Source organism: Panulirus ornatus, chromosome 50 (assembly GCF_036320965.1).
Source record: "Panulirus ornatus isolate Po-2019 chromosome 50, ASM3632096v1, whole genome shotgun sequence".
In the NCBI taxonomy this organism is placed as follows: Eukaryota; Metazoa; Arthropoda; class Malacostraca; order Decapoda; family Palinuridae; genus Panulirus; species Panulirus ornatus.
Window position 1 is genome coordinate 23,549,084 of NC_092273.1, and position 21,426 is coordinate 23,570,509.

Sequence of the window (21,426 nt, forward strand, 5' to 3'; positions counted from 1 at the left end):
ATGGATGTGAGGCATGGGCTCCAGACAAGGCAGTGTTTTAAGAGAGTGGATGTTTTGGAAATGAAATGTCTGAGGACAATATGTGGTGTGAGGTGGTTGATTGAGTAAGTAATATAAGGGTAAGAGAGATGTGTGGTAATAGAAAAGAGTATGGCTGAAAGGGTAGAAGTGATTGTGTTGAAATGAATTGGACATATGGATAGAATGAGCAAGCAAAGGTTAACAAAGATGATTCATGTGTCAGAAGTAGAGGGAAGAAGGAAAATGGGGAGACCAACTTGGAGATGGAAGGATTGAGTAAGAAAGATTTTGAGCCATCAGGGCCTGAACATGCAGGAGGGTGAAAAGCGTGTAGAGGATTGAGCGAATTAGAACCATTTGGTATACTGGGGATGAATTGCTATCACTGGACTGAACCAGGGTGTGAAGCATCCATGGCAAACCATGGAAAGGTCTGTGGGGCCTGGTTGTGGATAGGGAGCTGTGGTTTCGGTGCATTATACATGACAGCAAGAGAATGAATGAGTAGATATGGTCTTTCTTCATCTGTTCCTAAAATGGAAAAAAAAAGAAAAAAAAAAGGGATAAGTGATACTAAAAAGAATATTTTGAAAGGGATTCTTTTGTTACTTTTCACTCTGAATTGCACGTATCTTGGATGATTACCAATGTATGTAATTTTTCTATCCCTTGTAATCTTTGTTATATGATGCTCTGTCATGCACAACATGTATGAGCCCAAGTGAATGGAATGAAAATGCTTACACATTTTTAAATGATACCTGAATTTGTAAGTTAAAAAAAAAAACTAAATTATGAGAGGGCTTGCAAATGCTAAAGTATCTTGTGTGCACCTTTTAGACTTAAACATCTGAAATTTTACCCAACTGAAACTTTCTAATCAGGTTAGAATTCCCAAACTGGGAGTGAGGTGGTGTATCTCTCTTTAAATGTTGCTTTGATCACGTGAACAGAAATAAAATAAAATGAATTGAGCTATCTTGAAACATTTTTCTGTGAAGTGCATAAGAGATTATAAGTTTAGTTGTTGTAGCAGTGGTGTAGATTTGAGTATATATAGATCTAAATCTGTCATTTTAATGTCGGAAAAAGGTAATGGTATTAGGTTAGATATATTTAAGCTTTTCACTAATTCTAAAGTCTTTATGAAGGTGAGGAAGAGTTAAGTTCTTAGCAGCCAGAAATTATTTGTGTGTTTTTGCTTTTTACTAGTGAATGGACATTGGCGTTACAAACGGGACTGTGCACGACTTGGTGAAGCAGGAGTTGGAGGAGATGCTCGCTACTGTATCTACCGCACAGGCACTTTCAATATCCACGTTGAATATTGCACTTGTAATGACAAGGATGGGTGCAATCCTGCATCTTATGCTCAGCCTAGTTTTCATCTTGTTGCTTCAGCATCCGCTGGCATTATGATGGTCATGGGAAGATGGCTACTGTGGTAATAAATGTTGCAAACATGAGCTATTTACATGTAGCTCTGTGGAATCCTGTCATTGAAAAAGGTAATATACAGAATGAAAGCTGAAGTTAATGTAAAAGTTAGATTGTGGATTGTTCTTTACATTCAGAATGGTATGAACAATTACACTGCCATATAAAATGATGGAGGAGCTTAAGATCAGTATTCGCACTAATTTTGTGGTGTGGATGCGATTGTGCGAGTTATTACATGAGGCAGTTAATGTACTGTAAATACTTGTGTATAGTTCTATTTTGATGTTTTTGTAGGATATCACAGGCATATCAGTACCATTCATTTGCTCCTTACTCCTTCCCCAGACCCATCATAATAAGGTATCACTGTGATGTTATGTATATTACTGCCAAGCCATTATTTTCTCATGAATATATGTAACACATTCCACTGGTACATATGTAAGTACTTTCCCAGCTGAATGAATTAAATCAAAGACTGTAGTCACTTCATCATATTTTAGATCCAGATCAAGAATGGTCCTTATTTATGTATCTTGTATTACAGAACAAGTGGTCACTTATGTAAGATTATTTTGTCAAGCTCTAATATTTTTGTACTTTGAGATACACAATACAATATACTTGTTTCATACTTTGAGATATACAATATAATATATTTTTTCTTACTTGATTGCCTTTCTCATGTTAATGAGAGAGCACCAGGAACAAAGAAAAGCTAAGCTGCTTGCGCCCACATCCATTCTCTAGCTGTCACATGTAATGCACCAAAACCATGGCTCCCTGTCCACAACCTGGCCCCATTATATATCTACAGGTGTCTTCTTAAATAAACTTCTTGTAGTGGTTACTTTTGGTCCCAATATCGTGATATAATGCAGGTTCAACGTATCTAGTGCCTAGATTTTCATTTCTCCCAAATATTACCTTTGTAGAGGGTGACTCCCTACATTTTTGCATAACAATTTGGTAATAAAATCTAAAACTATTCATGAGTATGTATAATAATGTGTTGCATGAATTTCAGAAGCCTGATGTAATAGAAATGGGAGAGGTAATAATTTTTGAGCAGGGGATGCCATACTTAGAACCCTTTGTTAATGGTGAGATCCAAGGTTTTTTACTTTCATTTATATATACTGTACAACTTCACAACCTCTTTCATGGACTTTCTGCAGGAGCTAAAAGAAGTTTAAAAATGTTTTCACAGTGGGGTACATTACTGTCACAACATTAGCAAGGATGGATAGGGTAGAAGTCTTTGAAGGTATAAAAATGACATAATCAGGCTACTGAAGCAACTTGACCCAGGCTCGTTGTCCTGATGAAGTCTCCCCAAATGTTCTGAATGTGTGGAAGCACTTTCAAGGCCATCCTAAATATTGTTCAGTAGGTTATTGGAGGAAGTAGGAGTTCTACAGCTGTGGAAGAAGGCAAAAATTGTGCATATGATTAAGGAAGGTGACAAGGAAATTGTTCTGAATTAGAGACCAGTCACCCCAACAAGTGTGGTTGGTAAAGCAATGGAAGAGATAATCAGAAAGCAAATGAATGAATACTTGCAAAGAAGAAACTACCTGTTTAAGAAAACGTAGCTTTAGGGAAAGGAATTCTATGAGAGGATAAACTCCATCTTATACCAAAGGGATGGATGGGTAGACTGTGTAATTCTAGACTGCCAAAAGACTTTTCACAATGTAACCCAACAGAGGTTGATTAAAAAAGCTATCTACATATACAAGCAGGAATAAGTGATAGCCTCCTTCATGCAGCAGAAAATTACCTATGTAAAAGGGAATCAAGGACATTAGTTAGAGATGGTATTGGGTACCAGTGAGGTGTTAAGGATTTTTTTTTAGCCCACTACTATGTATCTACCTATTTATATCTCTAAATGTCTGTTCCCCTTGGAAACTTGCTTCAAGGGGATGCCCACAGCAAGCGTCAACACTTAACTCACATGCACCATTCCACAGATTCTTCCACCACTTCTTTCCAGTACTATTTCAGTTTATTTCCCCATGTCACAGGTGGTCTTCCTCTCACATTGACCCCTTTAATTGTAGTATCATACACTCTCCTTGTAAACTCCTCATCATGCATTCTTTCCCTATGCCCAAACCACCTCAATGTGTTTCACCCACTCCACCACTCATACCTTTCCCTGGCATTCTAAAGCTTGGATACACCCCCTCATATTTTTCTTCATTCTGTCTAATCATACCTTTTACTCCTTTCAAAAACTTCCTTTCCACAGCCTGAATTCTTTACTTATTTTGCCATCCTACAGTTATCCCTCTACTTCATATATCCATCCTCAATACATCCCATAAAGCATTCCATTCAAATCTTGTCATATGCCTTCTCCAGATCCATAAAAACTGCATGCAGCTTAACTTTTGCTTGATACTTTTTAAGTCGTTTTTACCACAAAAATCTGATCCACATATCTCCTACCTTTCCTAAAACCCCCTTGCTCCTTACTTATTCTGTATTCAGTCACTTCCATCACTCCATCAATCAACACTCTTGCATACTGTTTTCCAAGTATACATAGCAGATTTATTCCCCTATAACTGCTACCTACATCCTTAGCCCACTACTATTCTTGGCCTATGTAAATGACTTGCTTGATGGACTTGAATCTGAACATGTTTAAAGATGATGCCATGGTCGTGAGAGTGAATGGTTTTAAGTGAAGGTCAGGCTGCAGTGGGGGTATGACATCACCATAGTTTTTTAATATGTTCATGGATGGAGTGTTGACGGAGGTAAATGCAAGAGTCTTGAAGAGAGGGGTAACTATGCCGTCTTTTGGGGATGAGAGGGCCTGAGAAGTGAGTTCCTTGTTGTTCACTGATGGTACAGCACTGGTGGCTGATTCAAGTGAAATAACACAGAAGTTGGAGGATAAGTTTGGAAGACTGTGTGAAATGAGAAAGTTGAGAGTAAAACTGAGTAAAAGCAAGATTCAGGAGGGTTGAGGGACAAGTTAGCTGGGATGTAAGTTTGAATGGAGAAAAATTGGAGGAAGAAGTGTTTTAGATATCTTGGAGTGGACTTGGCAGTGAATGGAACCAAGGAAGCGGAGGTGAGTCACAGGGTGGGGGAGGGGACGAAGATTCTGGGATCGATGAATAATGTGTGGAAAGAGAAAACTATCTCGAAGAGCAAAAATGGGTATGTTTGAAGGAATAGTAGTTCCAACAATATTATATGGTTGCGAGGCCTGGGGTATCAATAAGGTTGTACGGAGGATGTGTTGGAAATGAAATGTTTGAGGACAACATGTGATATGAGATGGTTTGATCAAGTAAGTAATGAAAGGGGTAAGAGAGATGTGGTAATAAAAAAGAGTGAGGTTGAGAGAGCAGAAGAGGGTGTTAAAATGGTTTGGACATTAGAATGAATGAGTGAGGAAAGGTTGACAAAGAGGATATTTGGACAGTGGAATGAATGAGTGAGGAAAGGTTGACAAAAAGGATATATGTGTCAGAGGTGGCGGGAACAAGGAGAAGGAGGAGACCAAACTGAAGGTGGAAGGATGAAATGAAAAAAATTTTGAGTGAACAGGGCCTAAAAATGCAGGAGGTTGAAAGGCATGAATTGGAATGATGTGGTATACTGAGGTCAACATGCGGTCAATGGACTGAACCAGGACATCCTGGGTACACCACGGAAAGGTCTGTGGGGCCTGGATGTGGACAGGGAGCTGTGGTTTTGGTGCATTACACATGACAGCTAGATACTGTGAACAAATGTGGCATATACATTTGTACATATTCATACTTGCTTGCCCTCATCCATTCTTGGTGACACCCCGCCCCATAGGAAACAGCATTGCTAACTCCTGAATCAGGGAATATAAAGTGTCTGGGGTAGAAAGTCTGTGGGGCCTGGTCATGGACTGAGAGCTGTGGTTTCGATGCATTGCACATCACAGCTAGAGAATGGATGTGAGCAGATGCAGCCTATCTTCATCTGTTCTTGGCGCAGTTTCCTGTGCTAGCAAGGTAATGCTAGGAACAGATGAAGAAAGGCCGCACCCACTCACATGCAATCTTTAGCTGTCATGTGTAATGCATTGAAATCACACAACCTATCCATAACTTCAAAGTATTATATTTCATCCACTCTTCATTTCCTTTGCTTTCCCTTCTTACCAAATCTCTCCATACATCCCTTCAGTATTTTCTTCATTCTGACTAGTGATACCACATGCTCTTCTCAAATAACCCATTTCCACAGCATGGATTCTTGACCTTTGTAACTCATCGCACGTTCATGTTTCAGCTGTATAGGTCTGGGTGACCGTACTCTCCCCTAATTGTTCTTTACTTCCACACTTACAACTAGAAATCCTAACATGCTGATTCAGTGCTCTTTGGATATTGTTATGGAATTCTTGCACTGTTGTAGGACATTCCTTTTACATCCTCATACCATGAGTGTTTATAGGATTTGCTGACCTAATGTCTTTAGTTGAAATGTGTACTTCACTTGTGTATAGACTTTCAAAGTCAGTTATCTTGAATGTTAACCAAAATGCCAGTGCATCATTTTAGATAATGGCAATACCATGAATCACAACTTACGTCTGTCTTTAGCTTTAATGTTTGGGGTCATGGGTTCCAGAACCCCAAATTATTTGCTCAAAAGCTATTCCCCCCATTCCTAATGTGAATCATACTATAGCCATTAAGAATTTATAATGATGGTAGCCCAGTAATCCACAATGCAAGTGAGGGTGAGTGTATGCTCACTCTCCTGTTAGTAATTTACATACTGTCAGTAAGTGACTAACACTTTTTGTCAATTATACAACTATGAAAATATTTTAAAAGATGGAGTAAATTCTGCTTCTAGACAGGGCAAGAGAAGGATATGGGATATGCCAGATTTATTCTGTCAAATTGTTGAAACCAGATTCTTGATGGAAATGATAGTAAGATAATGAAGAGTTGAAAAGGGTATGGAATTCCATATTCAAATCAGTAGACTGTTGGACTTTTCTTTCCATACGACATTAAACGAGTGAAGCAAAATCAAGACATGAAAGTGACTAGAACATGAGGTGGACAGAAGATAGAGCAGAGTGAAACTTCTGGGCACTAATGTTATCTGCACAATATTGATGACAATGTGAAAGCCTCTATAATGAATCTTTAGGAATGTGAGGTACTGCTGGTCTATATATCTTATACTCTTGTAGAACACTTGAAGCATTTCAAAATTTTTGGTTGACTGATAAATTTCAGCAATTACTGGACCATATTTTAATCCAACAAATGGTGTGTGTGTGTGTGTGTGTGTATATAATCTCCATTTTAAATCTTATTACATGTGACAAGAAATGTGGTTATTGACACACAGCTGTTTGTAATGACAAAGATTTTATCTCTTGTTTTTGTTATATATATATATATATATATATATATATATATATATATATATATATATATATATATATATATATATATATATATATATTCTTTGTTATACTTGATTGCTGTTTCCCGCATCATCAAGGTAGCACCAGGAAAAAGACAAAGAATGGCCCATCCACTTATATACACATAAATGCCTATACAAGCACATATACATATCTACATATACACAAACATATATACACAGACATATACATGTAAACACATGTACATACTCATGCTTGCCTTCATCCATTTCTGGCACTACCCCATCCCACAGGAAATAGCATTGCTATCCCCTGCTTCAGTGAGGTAGTGCTAGGAAAACAAACAAATAAAGGCCACATTTGCTCACACTCAGGCTAGCTGTCATGTGTTTTATATTTAAAATGTTACATAGAAATTTTAATTCATTTTATATGCTGTTGCTGAAAAAAAAAAGGATTAAATTATTCTTAGCAAAATTTAATGCCTCATTCTTTGTTTCATTGTCTTGTTTGGTAATAATTAGTTATCAAAATTTTTAGATTTATTTTGACATGTTAGAGCATATATTTGACCTTTCATTAAAAATGTAATAATATTACTGTATACGAGTTTTGAGGAAATCTGATTAAATTCTCTAAGACTGTGCTTCTTACAGTTTGTAGTGATGTAATATATCTCTGTGAGGTTGGTGTGTCTGCACACACTGAAAATTAGCATTTATGAGTGCAGTACTATATTTCATATGATTAAACCCATCGTAGTTACTATGGATGTGTTGGAAATGAGATGTTTGAGGACAATATGTGATGTGAGGTGGTTTGATCGAGTAAGTAATGAAAGGGTAAGAGAGATGTGTGGTAATAAAAAAATGTGGTTGACAGCAAAAAAGGGTGTTTTGAAATGGTTTGGTCACATGGAGAGAATGAGCGAGGAAAGATTGACAAAGAGGATATATGTGTCAAAGGTGGAGGGAACAAGGAGAAGTGGAAGACCAAATTGGAGGTGGAAGGATGGAGTGGAAAAGATTTTGAGCGATCGGGGCCTGAATATGCTGGAGGGTGAAAGGCGTGCATGGAACAATGTGGTATACCGGGGTCGACGTGCAGTCAATGGATTGAACCAGGGCATGTGAAGCGTCTGGGTTAAACCATGGAAAGTTTTGTGGGGCCTGGATGTGGAAAGGGAGCTGTGGTTTTGGTGCATTATACATGACAGCTAGAGACTGAGTGTGAATGAATGTGGCCTTTGTTGTCTTTTCCTAGCGCTACCTCGCATGCATGCAGGGGGAGGGGGTTGTCATTTCATGTGTGGAGGGGTGGCGACGGGAATGAATAAAGGCAGCAAGTATGAATTATGTACATATGTGTATATGTATGTTGAAATGTATAGGTATGTATATGTGCATGTGTAGATGTGGATGTGGGTGGGTTGGGCCATTCTTTCATCTGTTTCCTTGCGCTACCTCACTGATGCGGGAGACAGCAACAAAGTATAATAAATAAAATATTTAGAATTTATGTGGGCAGTACTCTATTTTGTTAATGTGATTAAATCCGTCCTAGTTAGTACTTATGAGGACAGTACTATACTTCATTAATGTGATTAAATCCATCCAAGACTCAAATATATCACATGTTTATTTTTTCATGAGAGTTGTTGTCATCAATATAATGAATGTGGTGGGTTCGAGGAAAGCTCATACCATTGATTACAGATTTTGAACAGTTTAGGCTGATCATATATTTTTCAAAATTTTCATCATGTTGATCTTGCTGTTTAAGAGTGAGATTTTGAAGATCTTTTTGATATCTCTGAATATTCTTTCTAACTTAAAGATCTGGTTTAATATCTTTATAGAATAAAGCAATATAATATTCTGACAATGTATATACTGTATTGTTATATTAATACATTTGAATAAGTAAATGTTAATATTTCTTTTACCAATAATGCTGCATTTTTCACTTATTGCACCTTACTTTAGAGGGATTAACCCTACGTTTTAATATTAAATACTGGAACCTGTTGTTCAAAGAAATTTAAGGCACAAGCTCGACATGCTCTAGAAAGTTTGTCAAGACTTTTGTCACCGGCTACTGTGCAGCAACGTGATGTCATCCTTAATGTCATGCAGCATGAGAGAGTACCACAAGCTGTATTCCTGGTACTTTAATGAGGATGCAATTTCTTCATGTAATGTTTGGCACTTCAATGATGTGATGCTGTATGTGGTAAATACTGCCCTACTTGAAGAGCAGGCACCTAATTAGAATTGCCTGTGCCCATATGTTCAACAAATTCTTATCCATTTCATTTTCTTGTGAAACAGTTTAGTGCTATGACAAAGTTCACAATTCAATATGTAAAACCTATAAGGAGCTTTTCCATTTTTCACGTCCCCCTTTCCCCAATATGATTAAACCGTTTGTGTTTAATTTCTGGCCTTCTGTTGCAAGCACAGATTATCATGAATCTTTATACTCTTCTTTCAAGGTTGTATTTTTTTTTTTTTCCTAATCTTTCAAGTAGTTAAGATGTTCCAATTGTTCAGTTTTACCTACTGAGTGTTTCTAAATTCTCTGAGTGCTTCAACTTCTTTAGTCACAGACCAGACAACACTGAAGTATCAATTTGCTATTTTTCATGTGGAAGGCATTTACATCAACACCTTTCTGTCTTTCACAATGAATGTTTTGATTATCATGCCATTCATTATTTGACTTGTGCGTAGCATTTTTCAATGATCTCATTCACTTCATGTTTCTCATTTATGATGACATCTGGGTTTCTAAAAAGAACATTTGTTCCACTTTCTATTTCCTTTCCAGATGGGGTTTATATGGCATTATTACCATATTGCAAAGCATTTCACTTATTGGTTCAAGCTTTAATCTCTTAAATTCTTTCAGGGCCTCTTCTACCCATTTATAGATTATGGCCATGTTTCTATTGCACTTCATTTTGGTCATCTTATGATCATAATGCATATTACCGTGCTTTCCTTGAATCTGCTGTCAATGATCCTCATTATCAATAACAGGATTGACGCTAGTGCTGTCCTTTGTGGTATACCTGACAGGACACCATCTTCATCTGGCAGTTATGTTCACAGTCAAATTTCTATTAGAAGTTCTTTGATCCATTTTCCTTTTTTTCTGTAGATGTTTTGTTTTAGTATTTTCTCTAGTAAGAATTCATGATTTACTTTGTCAGATGCATTTCCTTGCATGGAGATTCAGAGATGTAGTTAGAGCACAATAATAGCTGGGACTATATGCTTTTCTCCTGACTCAAATCCATGGGTTCCTCTACTCATGTAGTTGTCCTTGATCAAGTGTTCCGGTGTATGTCCTTTCATCACTTTCAAAAACTTTACTGTGTGTAATGTCAAGTAGACAGGACTGCTTAGTTTTGGTGATACATCCTTATTTATGTATTGGTAAAATTTATGCTATTTTGTGGATTGATACTGTTTTCCTTTTGTCCATACTGTGCCTCATTAAAAACAAAATAAGTGCAGGGGTTGAAAAAGAGGGCAAATGAGAGTTGGGGTGAGAGAGTATCATTAAACTTAGGGAGAATAAAAATATGTTTTAGAAGGAATATCGGTGAAGGGGGCAAGTCGGGAAGTAATAACACGTAGTGATGAAGTGAGAACAAGATGGAGTGAGTATTTTGAAGGTTTGTTGAATGTTTGATGATAAAGAGTGGCAGATATAGGGTGTTTTGGTGAGGGTGGGGTGCGAAGTGAGAGGGTCAGGGAGAATGGCTTGGTTAAGAAAAAAGAGGTAGTGAAAGCTTTGCAGAAAATGAAATCTGGCAAGGCTGCAGGTTTGGATGGTATTGCAGTAGAATTTATTAAAATAAGGAGTGACTGTATTGTTGTTTGGTTGATAAGGATATTCAATATATGTATGGATCATGGTGAAGTGCCTGAAGATTGGTGGAATGCATGCATAGTACCACTGTACAAAGGCAAAGGGGATTAAGGTGACTGTTCAAACTACAGAGGCATATGTTTGTTGAGTATTCCTGGGAAATTATATGGGAGGGTATTGATTGAAAAGGTGAAGGCATGCACAAAGCAACAGATTGGGGAAGAGCAGTGTGGTTTCAGAAAAGGTAGAGGATGTGTGGATTAGGTGTTTGCTTTGAAGAATGTGTGAGAAATACTTAGAAGAATAGATGGATTTGTATGTAGCATTTATGGATCTTGAGAAGGCATATGAAAGAGTTGAGAGAGATTCTTTGTGGAAGGTCTTAAAGAGTACACAGCGTGAAAAGTTTTTACAAAGGATGTAAGGCATGTATATGAATTGGAAGAGAGGAGAGCGATTGGTTCCCAGTGAATGTTGGTCTGTCGCAAAAGTGTGAGATGTCCCCATGGTTGTTTAATTGGTTTACGTACGGGGTGGTTAGGGAGGTAAATGCAAGAGTTGTGGAGAGAGGGGCAAGTATGCAGTTGGCTGGGGATGAGAGGGCCTTGGGAAGTGAATCAGTTGTAATTCGCTGATGATACAGCTTTAGTGGCTGATTCAAGAGAGAAACTGCAGAAGTTGGAGACTGAGTTTGGAAAAGTGTGTGAAAGGAGAAAGTCGATAGTAAATGTGAATAAGAGCAAGGTTATCAGGTTCAGGAGGGTTGAGGGACAAGTTAATTGAGATGTAAGTTTGAATGGAGAGGAACTGAAGGAAGTGAAGTGTTTCAGATATCTGGGAGTGGACCTTGGCAGTTGATGGAACCAAGGAAGCGGAAGCAAGTCACAGGATGGAGGAGGGGGCCAAGGTTCTGGGGGTGATGAAGAATGGGTGGAAGGAGAGAACGTTATCTCAGACAGCAAAAATGGGTATGTTTGAAGGAATATAAGTTCCAACAATGTTATATGGTTGCGAGGCATGGGTTATAGATAGAGTTGTACATAGGAGAGTGGATGTGGTGGAACTTAAATGTTTGAGGACAATATGTAGTGTGAGGGGGTTTGATCGAGTAAGTAATGAAGAGGTAAGAGAGGTGTGTGTTAATAAAAAGAGTGTGGTTGAGAGAGCAGAAAAAGGTGTGTTGAAATGATTTGGATGTATGGAGAGAATAAGGGAGGAAAGATTGACAAAGAGGATATATGTGTCAGAGGTGGAGGGTACAAGAAGCTGGAGACCAAATTGGAGGTGGAAGGATGGATTGAAAAAGATTTTGAACAATCGGGGCCTGAACATACAGGACGGTGAGAGGCATGCAAGGAATAAAGTGAATTGGAACGATGTGGTATACTGGGGTTGACATGGTGTCAATGGAGTAAACCAGGGCATGTGAAGAGTCTGGGTGTAAACCATGGAAAGGTCTGTGGGGCTTAGATGTGGAAAGGGAGCTATGGTTTTGGTGCATTACACATGATAGCTTGAGACTGTGTGAACGAATGTGGCCTTTTTTGTCCTTTCCTGGCAATACATCGCTGCAGGAGGAGGAGGAGGAGGGGGATGCTATTTTCTGTGTGGCAGGGTAGCGACAGGAATGGATGAAGGGAAGTAAGTATGAATATGTACATGCATATATATATGTATATGTCTGTGTATGTATATGTTCCTATGTATATGTGCGTGTATGGGCGTTTATGTATGTATATGTGTATACAAGTGGTTGGGCCAATGTTCATCTGTTTCTTGGTATCTACCTTGCTGACATGGGAAACAGTGATTACGTGTAATAAATCTCACTCTACTGAGTGAAACAGTACCATTTCATTCTTCCAATCAATTCTAATATTCATTGCTTACTCATGAATTCCTTCAACAGAATGTATAACAATTGCCACGTTACAAAGGAACATTTGCTCTCTTCTCCAGCACCACTCTTAAGCCTAATAAAAATTCTTTTGTCCACCCTCTCAATGAATATATGAAATAATCATGGCAAAATAATTGAGCCTTGTCTTATGCCAACTTCAAAATGATCACTCTGTCCTGATAAAAGAAATGTAGAAATGATGACAAATGGGTATAAACAATTAAGGGAAATGGGAATAATAGAAATGACAAATGGGTATAAACAGTTAAGAGAAATGGGAAACTTTTTTTCCAATCTTTGTCTCCTGTTTCCCACATTAGTAAGAGAACCAGGAAGAGACAAAGAATGTTCTCATTTGCTTATATCCATTTTCTAGCTATCTCATATTATGCACTAGAACCATAGGCATCCATTTCCCAAATTCACATCCAAGCCCCACAAAACTTTCCATTATTTCCTCTAACTACTACATATACCGTACCTTTGTCCGGCCCATTGACAGAAAGTTGCTCATGTACCATATTGCTCTATTCCATGCACATCTTACTCCCAGCTGTATGATCAATCCCTAACATCACAAAAGCTTTCACTTCATCCTTTCATCTCATCCAGTCTCCCCATCCTCCTTGTTCCCTCCACTTTTGACGTGAAAACCCTCTCAGTCAGTCTCTCTTCAATAATCCTGCCCATACATCCAAACAATTTCAGCATAACTTCTTCAGCACTCTTAACTATACTCTTCTTACTTCCACAGCTCTCTCTTACCCCATCATTTCTTGATTGATCAATCCTCCTCATCACCACACTTTTACTGAAGGCCCATGAAATGCATTTATATAGCACTCCTAGAACTACTATACAATGAAACATACCCATCTTTTCACTCCTAGACAGTGACCTCTCTATTCCACACTCTTTTCACTGCAACTAGCTCCTTAGACCCCGCATCCACCCTATGCCTTACTTCAGTTCCCATAGTTTCATTCACTGTCATGTCAAGTTCCAAGTACTGTATCAAGGACACTCTTACTCCCTTCAGGATCTCTCTAAAGTCACACCCCAACCACAGTCTCTCTCCTCTGTTAAACTTATAAAAGATGAGTGATGATTAAAAGAGAATTAGTAAAGATCATGTAGTGACTAATACATGAGCAACCATTTCATACAACATAAGAGGGTGTCCCGGATTTAACATTCGTACAGGTTTTACTAACATTTATTGGAAGTATTAAGGTTTAACAAAATTAAATACCCACACAACTCAAAATATCCATGAAATTTGTACACTAAGTTTTAATCTCATCAACTAACATCTTATTTTTTTGCATCCATAACAAACTGAGAGTAATAGCGTTCCTGATATTGTCAGCTAAACAAATTGTTAGTTTCCTATCATTCAAATGGATACCATCCGATAAATACGAATGAAAATCTGAGCAAAGCTTCTTCTTATTACGTGAAAACTTGCAGAAATCAACATGAGGCATTTCATACTTTTCCAAGAATTTCGTGAATGTCTCGTTAAATTCTTCATACACGTGATTTACACTTTTTAATGCCAAATTATTAGTAGATATATAATGACCTATATCACTACCACACTTATGAGTATTAGAAAAGTTTTGATGAGCAGTAGCTTTAGATAGATAATCATGCATATTAATTGGATACAATGAACCCCAAAGGATATATAGCTTTGGGAAAAGAGATTTTAGAATAGAGTTCACTTGACTCACCATATCTAAAAATGGCTGGAAGTTTTCAGGCTTCACTTTTAAGTATCCAAATGGAGTCGAGCAACCACATGCCTTACATTTTTCATCTTGAATCTGCAATAAAACTATCAATTACAACTTTTATTAACTTATGGAGATGTTCCATGTCAACATCTATCTGCTGTACAGGTATGTCTAATACAATGGCAGTGCTTTCTATGGTGATAAATGCAAAATCACTACACATTTTTTTCTCCTTTAACAAGTAAACTTCTTAATTCTTAGTCTCTCCAACTAACCACAATAAGCCTATCCACTCACACTCTACTATGGTAATCCATATGTAATCTTTTAGATTTAGTTATCTATCTCAGTAATTCACAATCATATTCTAACTGTTGAATTACTGTGCAAAGTCTTCAGCCATCATTTCTTTCATACATGTCTGCTGCTTCCCATGTTAATGAGGTAGCACCAGGAACTGACAATGAAAGGCTACATTCTCTTACGTCTGTTCCCTGTAATGAGCAGAGCATTGAAACCACAGCCCCCTAACCACAACCAAGCCCCACAAAACTTTCTATGGTTTTCCACAACTGTTTCACATATCCTGCTTCAGTATATTAACAGCATGCCACCCCATATACCACATCATTCCAGTTCACTCTATCCCATGTATGCCTTTCACTTTTCAGCATGTTTAGGCCCTAAACACAAAAAATATTTTTCACTCCATCCTACCATCACCAGTTTGGTCTCCACTATCTCCTTTTCACCTCCACTTTTGATGCTATATCTTCTTTGTCAACCTCTCCTCACTCTTCTCTCCATACATCAAAACAATTTCTGCACACCCTATTCAGCTTTCACAACCACATTCTTCTTATCATCATATCTATCTTATCCTTTTATTATACACTTGATCAAACCACTTTACACCAAGTATTATTCTCAAACATTTCATTTTCAGTACATCTACACATCCTATCATGCCTCGCATCTATACAACATCGGTGGGTACTACACCTTTAAACATACCCATTTTTGCCCTCCCAGGTAATGACTCCTCTTTTCACATGCACTCCTCAATGCTCCAAGAAGCTTTGCCCCTCATCCAACCTATGACTTGCTTCTGCATTCATGGTTCCATGCTGCCATGTTCACTCTCATGTATCTAAAAGATTTCACTTTTTCCAAAGTTTCTTCATTCAGACTCATCCCAACTAACCTGTCCTGCAGCCCTGCTAAACCGAATAATCTTGCTCTATTTACAATTACCCTCAACGACCTCCTTTCATATACTATTCCAAACTCAGTAACCAACTTCTACAGTTTCTTGTATCTGCTACCAGTGCTGCATCATCAGCAAACTCCAACTGACTTCCCAGGCCCTTATACCCTTACATCCTGCATGCTCACCCCTCTCTCCAACACCCTTGAATTTACCTCCTTAACCACCCTGTCCATAAACAAATTAAGCAGCCTTGGTGACATCACACACCCCTGTTGCAGACAAACCTTCACCTGGTAACACTCACTTCCTTCTCCTGCACATGCCATAAACTCTTGATAAGAACTTCTCTGCTTCCAGTAGCTTTCCTCCCATACTGTATATTCTTAAGACCTTCCACACAGCATCTCCATCAACCCTAGTATATGCTTCCTCCAGATCCATACATGCCACATGCTAATCCTTTTGTTTCTCTAAGGATTTCTAAGATACATTCTTAAAAAAAATCCTCTATTACTTCTGAAACCCACTGTTTCTCCTCAGTCTGATGACCTGTACATATCTTCATCCTCTAAATCACCACTCTCCCATACAACAAAGCAAGTACACTCTAGATACTTACATTATTAAAGTTCAAACACCCCTTGCTTTTATGCAATGGCACTATAAATGCATTCTGCCAATCCTGAAACACATCACCATGATCCACGTACATTGAAAACCCTAACTAATCAATCAACAATGCAGTCACCCCATTTCTTAAGAAATTTAACTGCAATACTATCCTCTTCTGCTACCTTGCCACATTTCAATTTACACAAGACTTTTGCCACCTCTTCTCTCTTCACCAGTCAACTTCCCATGACTCTCACTTTGCATGCTTCTCAACCCAAACACCCTACAATGCCACCCTATCATCAAATTCATATACCAATCCTTCTAATTACTCACTCCATCTGCAAACCACATTACTACCAGTTATTGCTTCCCCATTTGCACCTTTCAGTGACATTCCCATTAATTCTCTTGTTTATTCACGCTATGAACCTCCTTCCAGAACATCTTATTCTCCCCAAAATTCTCATTTGCCCTCTTTTTCAACCACTGCTCCTTCTACCTGACTTCCTACTGCCTTCTCTTGTCCATCTCCCTCTCATTTGCACTCATTTCCAGTGAGTACCACCCATATACCTTTCTTCTTTTTCATTAACATCCTTACTTTGTCATCTCACCACTCACAACCCTTTCTCACCTCCCCACCTCCCAACTTTCCTTACTCTTGCCAGTATCACTCCCTAAATATCTCCCAATCTTCATCCATCCCCTAGCTTCGTTTACTCTCACTCTTGCCATTCGACTCCCAATTTCTCAAGGAATTTTTTCACATGTTTCTTTCATTACCCTCTTCTCACTCATTTCTTTTCCTATTTTCTGAAAATCCCTACAAATTTTTACCCTTGCCACCACCAGGTAATGGTCAAACATCTCACCAGCTGCCCCTTTCAACACATGCAACAGTTTTAGCCATAATCTGAAAAATTATGTTAAGTATAAAGTAAATGCAATAATACATCAATGCATGATATACAGAAATGTCAGACATAAAAAAATTCCATTACCTGAACAGTAATATCAGCATGTCCCACCATGAGAAACACAGCATCAAAATTAACTGCTTTCAGCTCTTTCTTTATGATGGCCAATGCCTCTGGCAGCTGAAGGTGAGGGATGCATATAATTTTCTTTGCAGATCTTAGAGAAGGTTTGTAAGCAATACTTTCCAACCTTTTGTCTCCAATCAGTAGAACATTTGAAGATTTCCATGCTTTCTTGCGAGACTTCTGGTAAAAAATGATACAGCATGTAACTATTTCTTTTCTATACCAAACTGCCTTTCCCTCTTTAACAGGGTTATATAAGAAACAATAATGGTCTCATTTCCACACATCTACCTGTCATGCATAATATACTATTATATGACACAATCCTCCGCAGCAAAGCCACAGAGATTAGTCCATGGTTTACCATATTTACTTCACAGACCGTAACATGCTACACTGCTGCAACTCGTTTTATCCCATGTTCACCTCTCAGGTTCTGATACCCCAAAGCCTTCCTTAGTCCATCCTCTTATCATCTTGGTCTCCCCTCCACCTTGCTCCCTCCACTCAGAACACAGATCTTCTATGTCAATTTCTCTTCCCTCATGATCAGGCTATATTCACTACCACACCTTTTTCAATAGTCATTTCTTCCACAATGAACCCTCCTCATGCCACACATCATCTTAAGACATTTCATTTCCAACATATCCACCCTTTTAAACCTTTCTTATACATTCAAAGCTCAAGCATTGCATTCAAGACTACCATACCATCAGCGATACATAGATTTGCCATTAATTAAAAACACTGACCTTTCCATCCATACACTCCTTAATCCCTTTAGCAGGCACATAAATCTGATTGCTCAAGAAAGTAATGGGAAAAAAATTCTCATGAAATGATGGAACAACAGAGAAACAACTTAGCCTCAACTTACCTATGAAGAAATAAAAACTTACAGATGAAATGGCACTTGAACATTCATTTTTGTCCCCTTGCCTTAATGCAAAGGAACTTTACATGTATTCTACTAGTCATCAGTTATTTCACCTTGGGTCTTTACGAGTGCTGAACAGCCACACTAATCAGTTGACAATACTGTCATCTCCTTTCTAATTAAACTCAACAAGCATTTCATTCACTACTGCTGTTTAGCTACACTTCATCTTGAGCTCAGCTTTCATGACCTCTCTTTTCATATCACCAAGACTCTATTACTCCATAATTTTCATTCCTAAAACACCAAATCCATTATCCTATCATGTAACACATTCAAAATTCTCCACTTCAATTTTGCTTTCTACTACTTCCCCATCTACTCTCCTCACTGTTGTCCCCATTTGTTCTCCTGCTTTCCTCACAATATTCACCTCTTACCAAAAATATGTTCTTATTTAAGGTCATCAATACTTTGTTATCATTCTATCCCGCACAAGAACATATCCTTTCAGAATAGCATTCCCATTGTACCTAATAACAGAGTAACAATGATACCAAAAGAGAAAACTTAAGATTATTGTACTTACGATACGAATAGAACGAGGAACAGTCTTGAGAAAGTTATTAATCTTAACTTTAGGTTGTGGCTTTGATATGGAGGTACCTTGTTTATTGGATTTTTCAGTGTGATTTTTCAAATCTCTTGTAAATGCCTGACCAACTTTAGCTTTACTTGCTTCTGAAGCAAAAGCAATATGGGTCTTTCTACTATCCAGATCTGCCAATAAATTTACTGTATGTTGTGATACTTGCTCAGAATCAGGTCTGCTAGCCATTAAATTGGCATCAGGGAGCACTCTGTCACAAAAGAGAAAGGAGATAGAAAATGAAGTTCAGGAATGGATAACTTTTCAACATACTTCAAGATTCAATCACAGCTGGTATACTCTTTAGTGTATAAATAACAACACTGCCACCTAAAAGCTATGATTACTTCAAGCAGTGTCACACTTATCTTTTTGTCTTCATGCTCTGTTAGGCACATGCCAATACTCCTTTTACATATTCACCATGACCTAACTATGCTGGTCGTGAAGAGAAGCTTCTTCCTTATCATTAGGTAGCCAGGCAAGTTAAAGTCATCATCCTGATTTATTCCTTGGTACTCATTTAAATGGAAATGAAGAAGCCTCTTCCTTGCTATTAGTAGCTTAGGTAGCTAATGGGATCCACTTGTTTTATTACTGGGTTCTCTTACTAAATGCTCACAATTTCTTTCAATCACAAATACCAGATTTGAGTGCATTTGTTCCATAGGCCAAGTGAATTTTAGTTTTATGCACAAATGCTCAAAAATATTGAGGGTAATTCAAGCAACATCAATTTATGAAAGCTGAATTCAAAATCCTCATAAACTTGCAACAATTCTGAGCTAGAAAGAGGAGAGGCATGGATGGGAATCAACAAAAATTCTCAGGAGAAGAGGGAAAGTAGGATATGCAATTGTGTTATCACTGAGAGTATAGGAGGGTGTTACAATGCATGGCTGGAATGGATCAAGAATAGTATGGGTGAAAGGAAAGATTCGAACTGTGAAGTATCCATGGGTATGTGTATATGCACTTATGAATATGAAGCCTGTGCAAGGTAAGGATGAAATGAAGTGTTTCTGGAGAAGTTTGAATGTCTGTATAAATGGTTTTGAGATGGAGAAAAAGGGGGTTGTAATGAGTGACATGAATGTGAAGGTAGGATGTGATGAATCTGGCAAGATAGTTGGTGAGTGGAGGGTGCCTGGAATAAGCGAGAATGGAAGTTATCTTGTGGATGTCTATGCTGAGAGAGGTTTAGTCATTGAAAACACCTTTTTCCAACACAAGATGATCTACAGGTATACAAGAATGAGAAATAATGGAAGAGATTAGCCAAATCTTTGACTGACTATACAGCAGTGGATGAAATGTTGAGAAAGCTGTGCTAGAAGCTACAGTTGTGAGACGATTTTTTTTTTTTTAAAAGACAGACCATTTTGCAGCTCCTGTGGGGGTCTGGACGAGGGAGAAGTGGAGGAATGGTGTAAGGAAGAATGGAGAGGTAAAGGTGTTGGCAAGCGAGACGATGAATAAAAAAGAATGCAGAGGAATATGAAAGGAGGGTAACTGAAAGTTTAGGTGGAAGTGCAGTAAATGTAAGGATGAAATCTTGTGTGAATGAGGTATTTAAAATGTTTAGAGAAAGACTGTTAAAGGTTGTAGAATTAGTACTTGGATAAAAATCATTTGAGATACAGGAATAAAAAGGGAAATGCATGGTTGATGGATGAGATTAGAAATGCTGTGAAAAGAAGAATTAGACATATGTAGATTGTTTGAAGGAATGTACCAGTGGAAGTTCAGCAAAAGAGGAAGAAATAGGGTAAAATGTGTTAGCAGAATATTACGAAGCTGATAGAGGAAAACAAAAAAAGAGTAAATGAAGGTTTTGAAAGAAAGTTGAGAGAAAAGTTTAGGAAAAATAAGATATTACACTGGAAGGAGGTGAAAAAGAAAAGAGGTGGATGTAAAAATGTTAATGTAAGAAGTAGGGAAGGGACGTTCCTGATTCAAAAGGAGTTAGTGAAAGGAAGATGAAGAGATCTTTGAAGAACTGATGAATGTGAGAGAAGGTGAGGCAGCAGTTGTTTCATACATGTATGGAAAAGGACACAAAAGCAAGGGCCGATAGCAAGGAGGGAGGTAAAATGGGTGATAATGAGGTTGAAGGTAGGAAAGGCACCTGGAATGCATCGGATTATATTACATGCTGAAGTATGAAGGAGAAAGAGTGACAGCTATGTAGTTACGTACTGACACAAAAGGTTGTGCTTGACAGTTGGGTGAAAGATAGTAATGTTCCTTTATTCAAAGGAAAAGATGGTTAGGATGTATGTAGCACTTATGGGGTAATAAGTCTGTTCAGTGTACCAGGAAAAGTGTATGCAAAAATGTTGACTGATACGAGTAATGGAAGTGACTGAACACAGAATAAATGAGGAGCAAGGTAGGGGATGTGCAGAACAGATTTTTGTGATGAAGATGACCATGGGAAAGTATCTAGCAAAAGGTAAGCAGCTTTTATGGATCTGGAGAAATTGTATGAGAGAGTCAAGGGCAATGCTTTATGAGGTGTGTTAAGGATATATGGGGTAGGAGGGACAACTGCTGGATTGTGTGAAAGCCTTCTACATGGGGTAGGAGGGACAACTGCTGGATTGTGTGAAAGCCTTCCACAGAGTAGCAAATACA

General features: G+C 38.1%; 2 protein-coding genes across 4 annotated transcripts in view; one reads left to right on the forward strand and one right to left on the reverse strand.

Annotated features, from left to right (window-relative positions):
• The window catches only part of LOC139764666 (UPAR/Ly6 domain-containing protein crok-like), a 24,012-nt gene extending 15,211 nt beyond the window's left edge, over nt 1-8,801 (forward strand). The window contains exon 3 of the mRNA XM_071691536.1: nt 1,234-8,801. Within this exon, the coding sequence (XP_071547637.1) occupies nt 1,234-1,469 (236 nt within the window). The 3' untranslated portion in view covers nt 1,470-8,801. The remainder of the gene's footprint in view (nt 1-1,233) is intronic.
• LOC139764665 (uncharacterized) overlaps nt 6,895-21,426 on the reverse strand; it is a 59,794-nt gene continuing 45,262 nt past the window's right edge. For 2 of the 3 annotated variants that reach the window (XM_071691533.1, XM_071691534.1), the window contains exons 8-10: nt 18,730-19,000; nt 17,219-17,440; nt 6,895-14,482 (exon numbers count right to left, since the gene is read on the reverse strand). In XM_071691533.1, coding sequence (XP_071547634.1) covers nt 13,940-14,482; nt 17,219-17,440; nt 18,730-19,000 — 1,036 coding nt within the window. In that variant the 3' untranslated portion in view covers nt 6,895-13,939. Of the gene's footprint in view, nt 14,494-17,218; nt 17,441-18,729; nt 19,001-21,426 lie in introns of all 3 variants that reach the window. The other variant, XM_071691535.1, reaches the window with a different exon arrangement.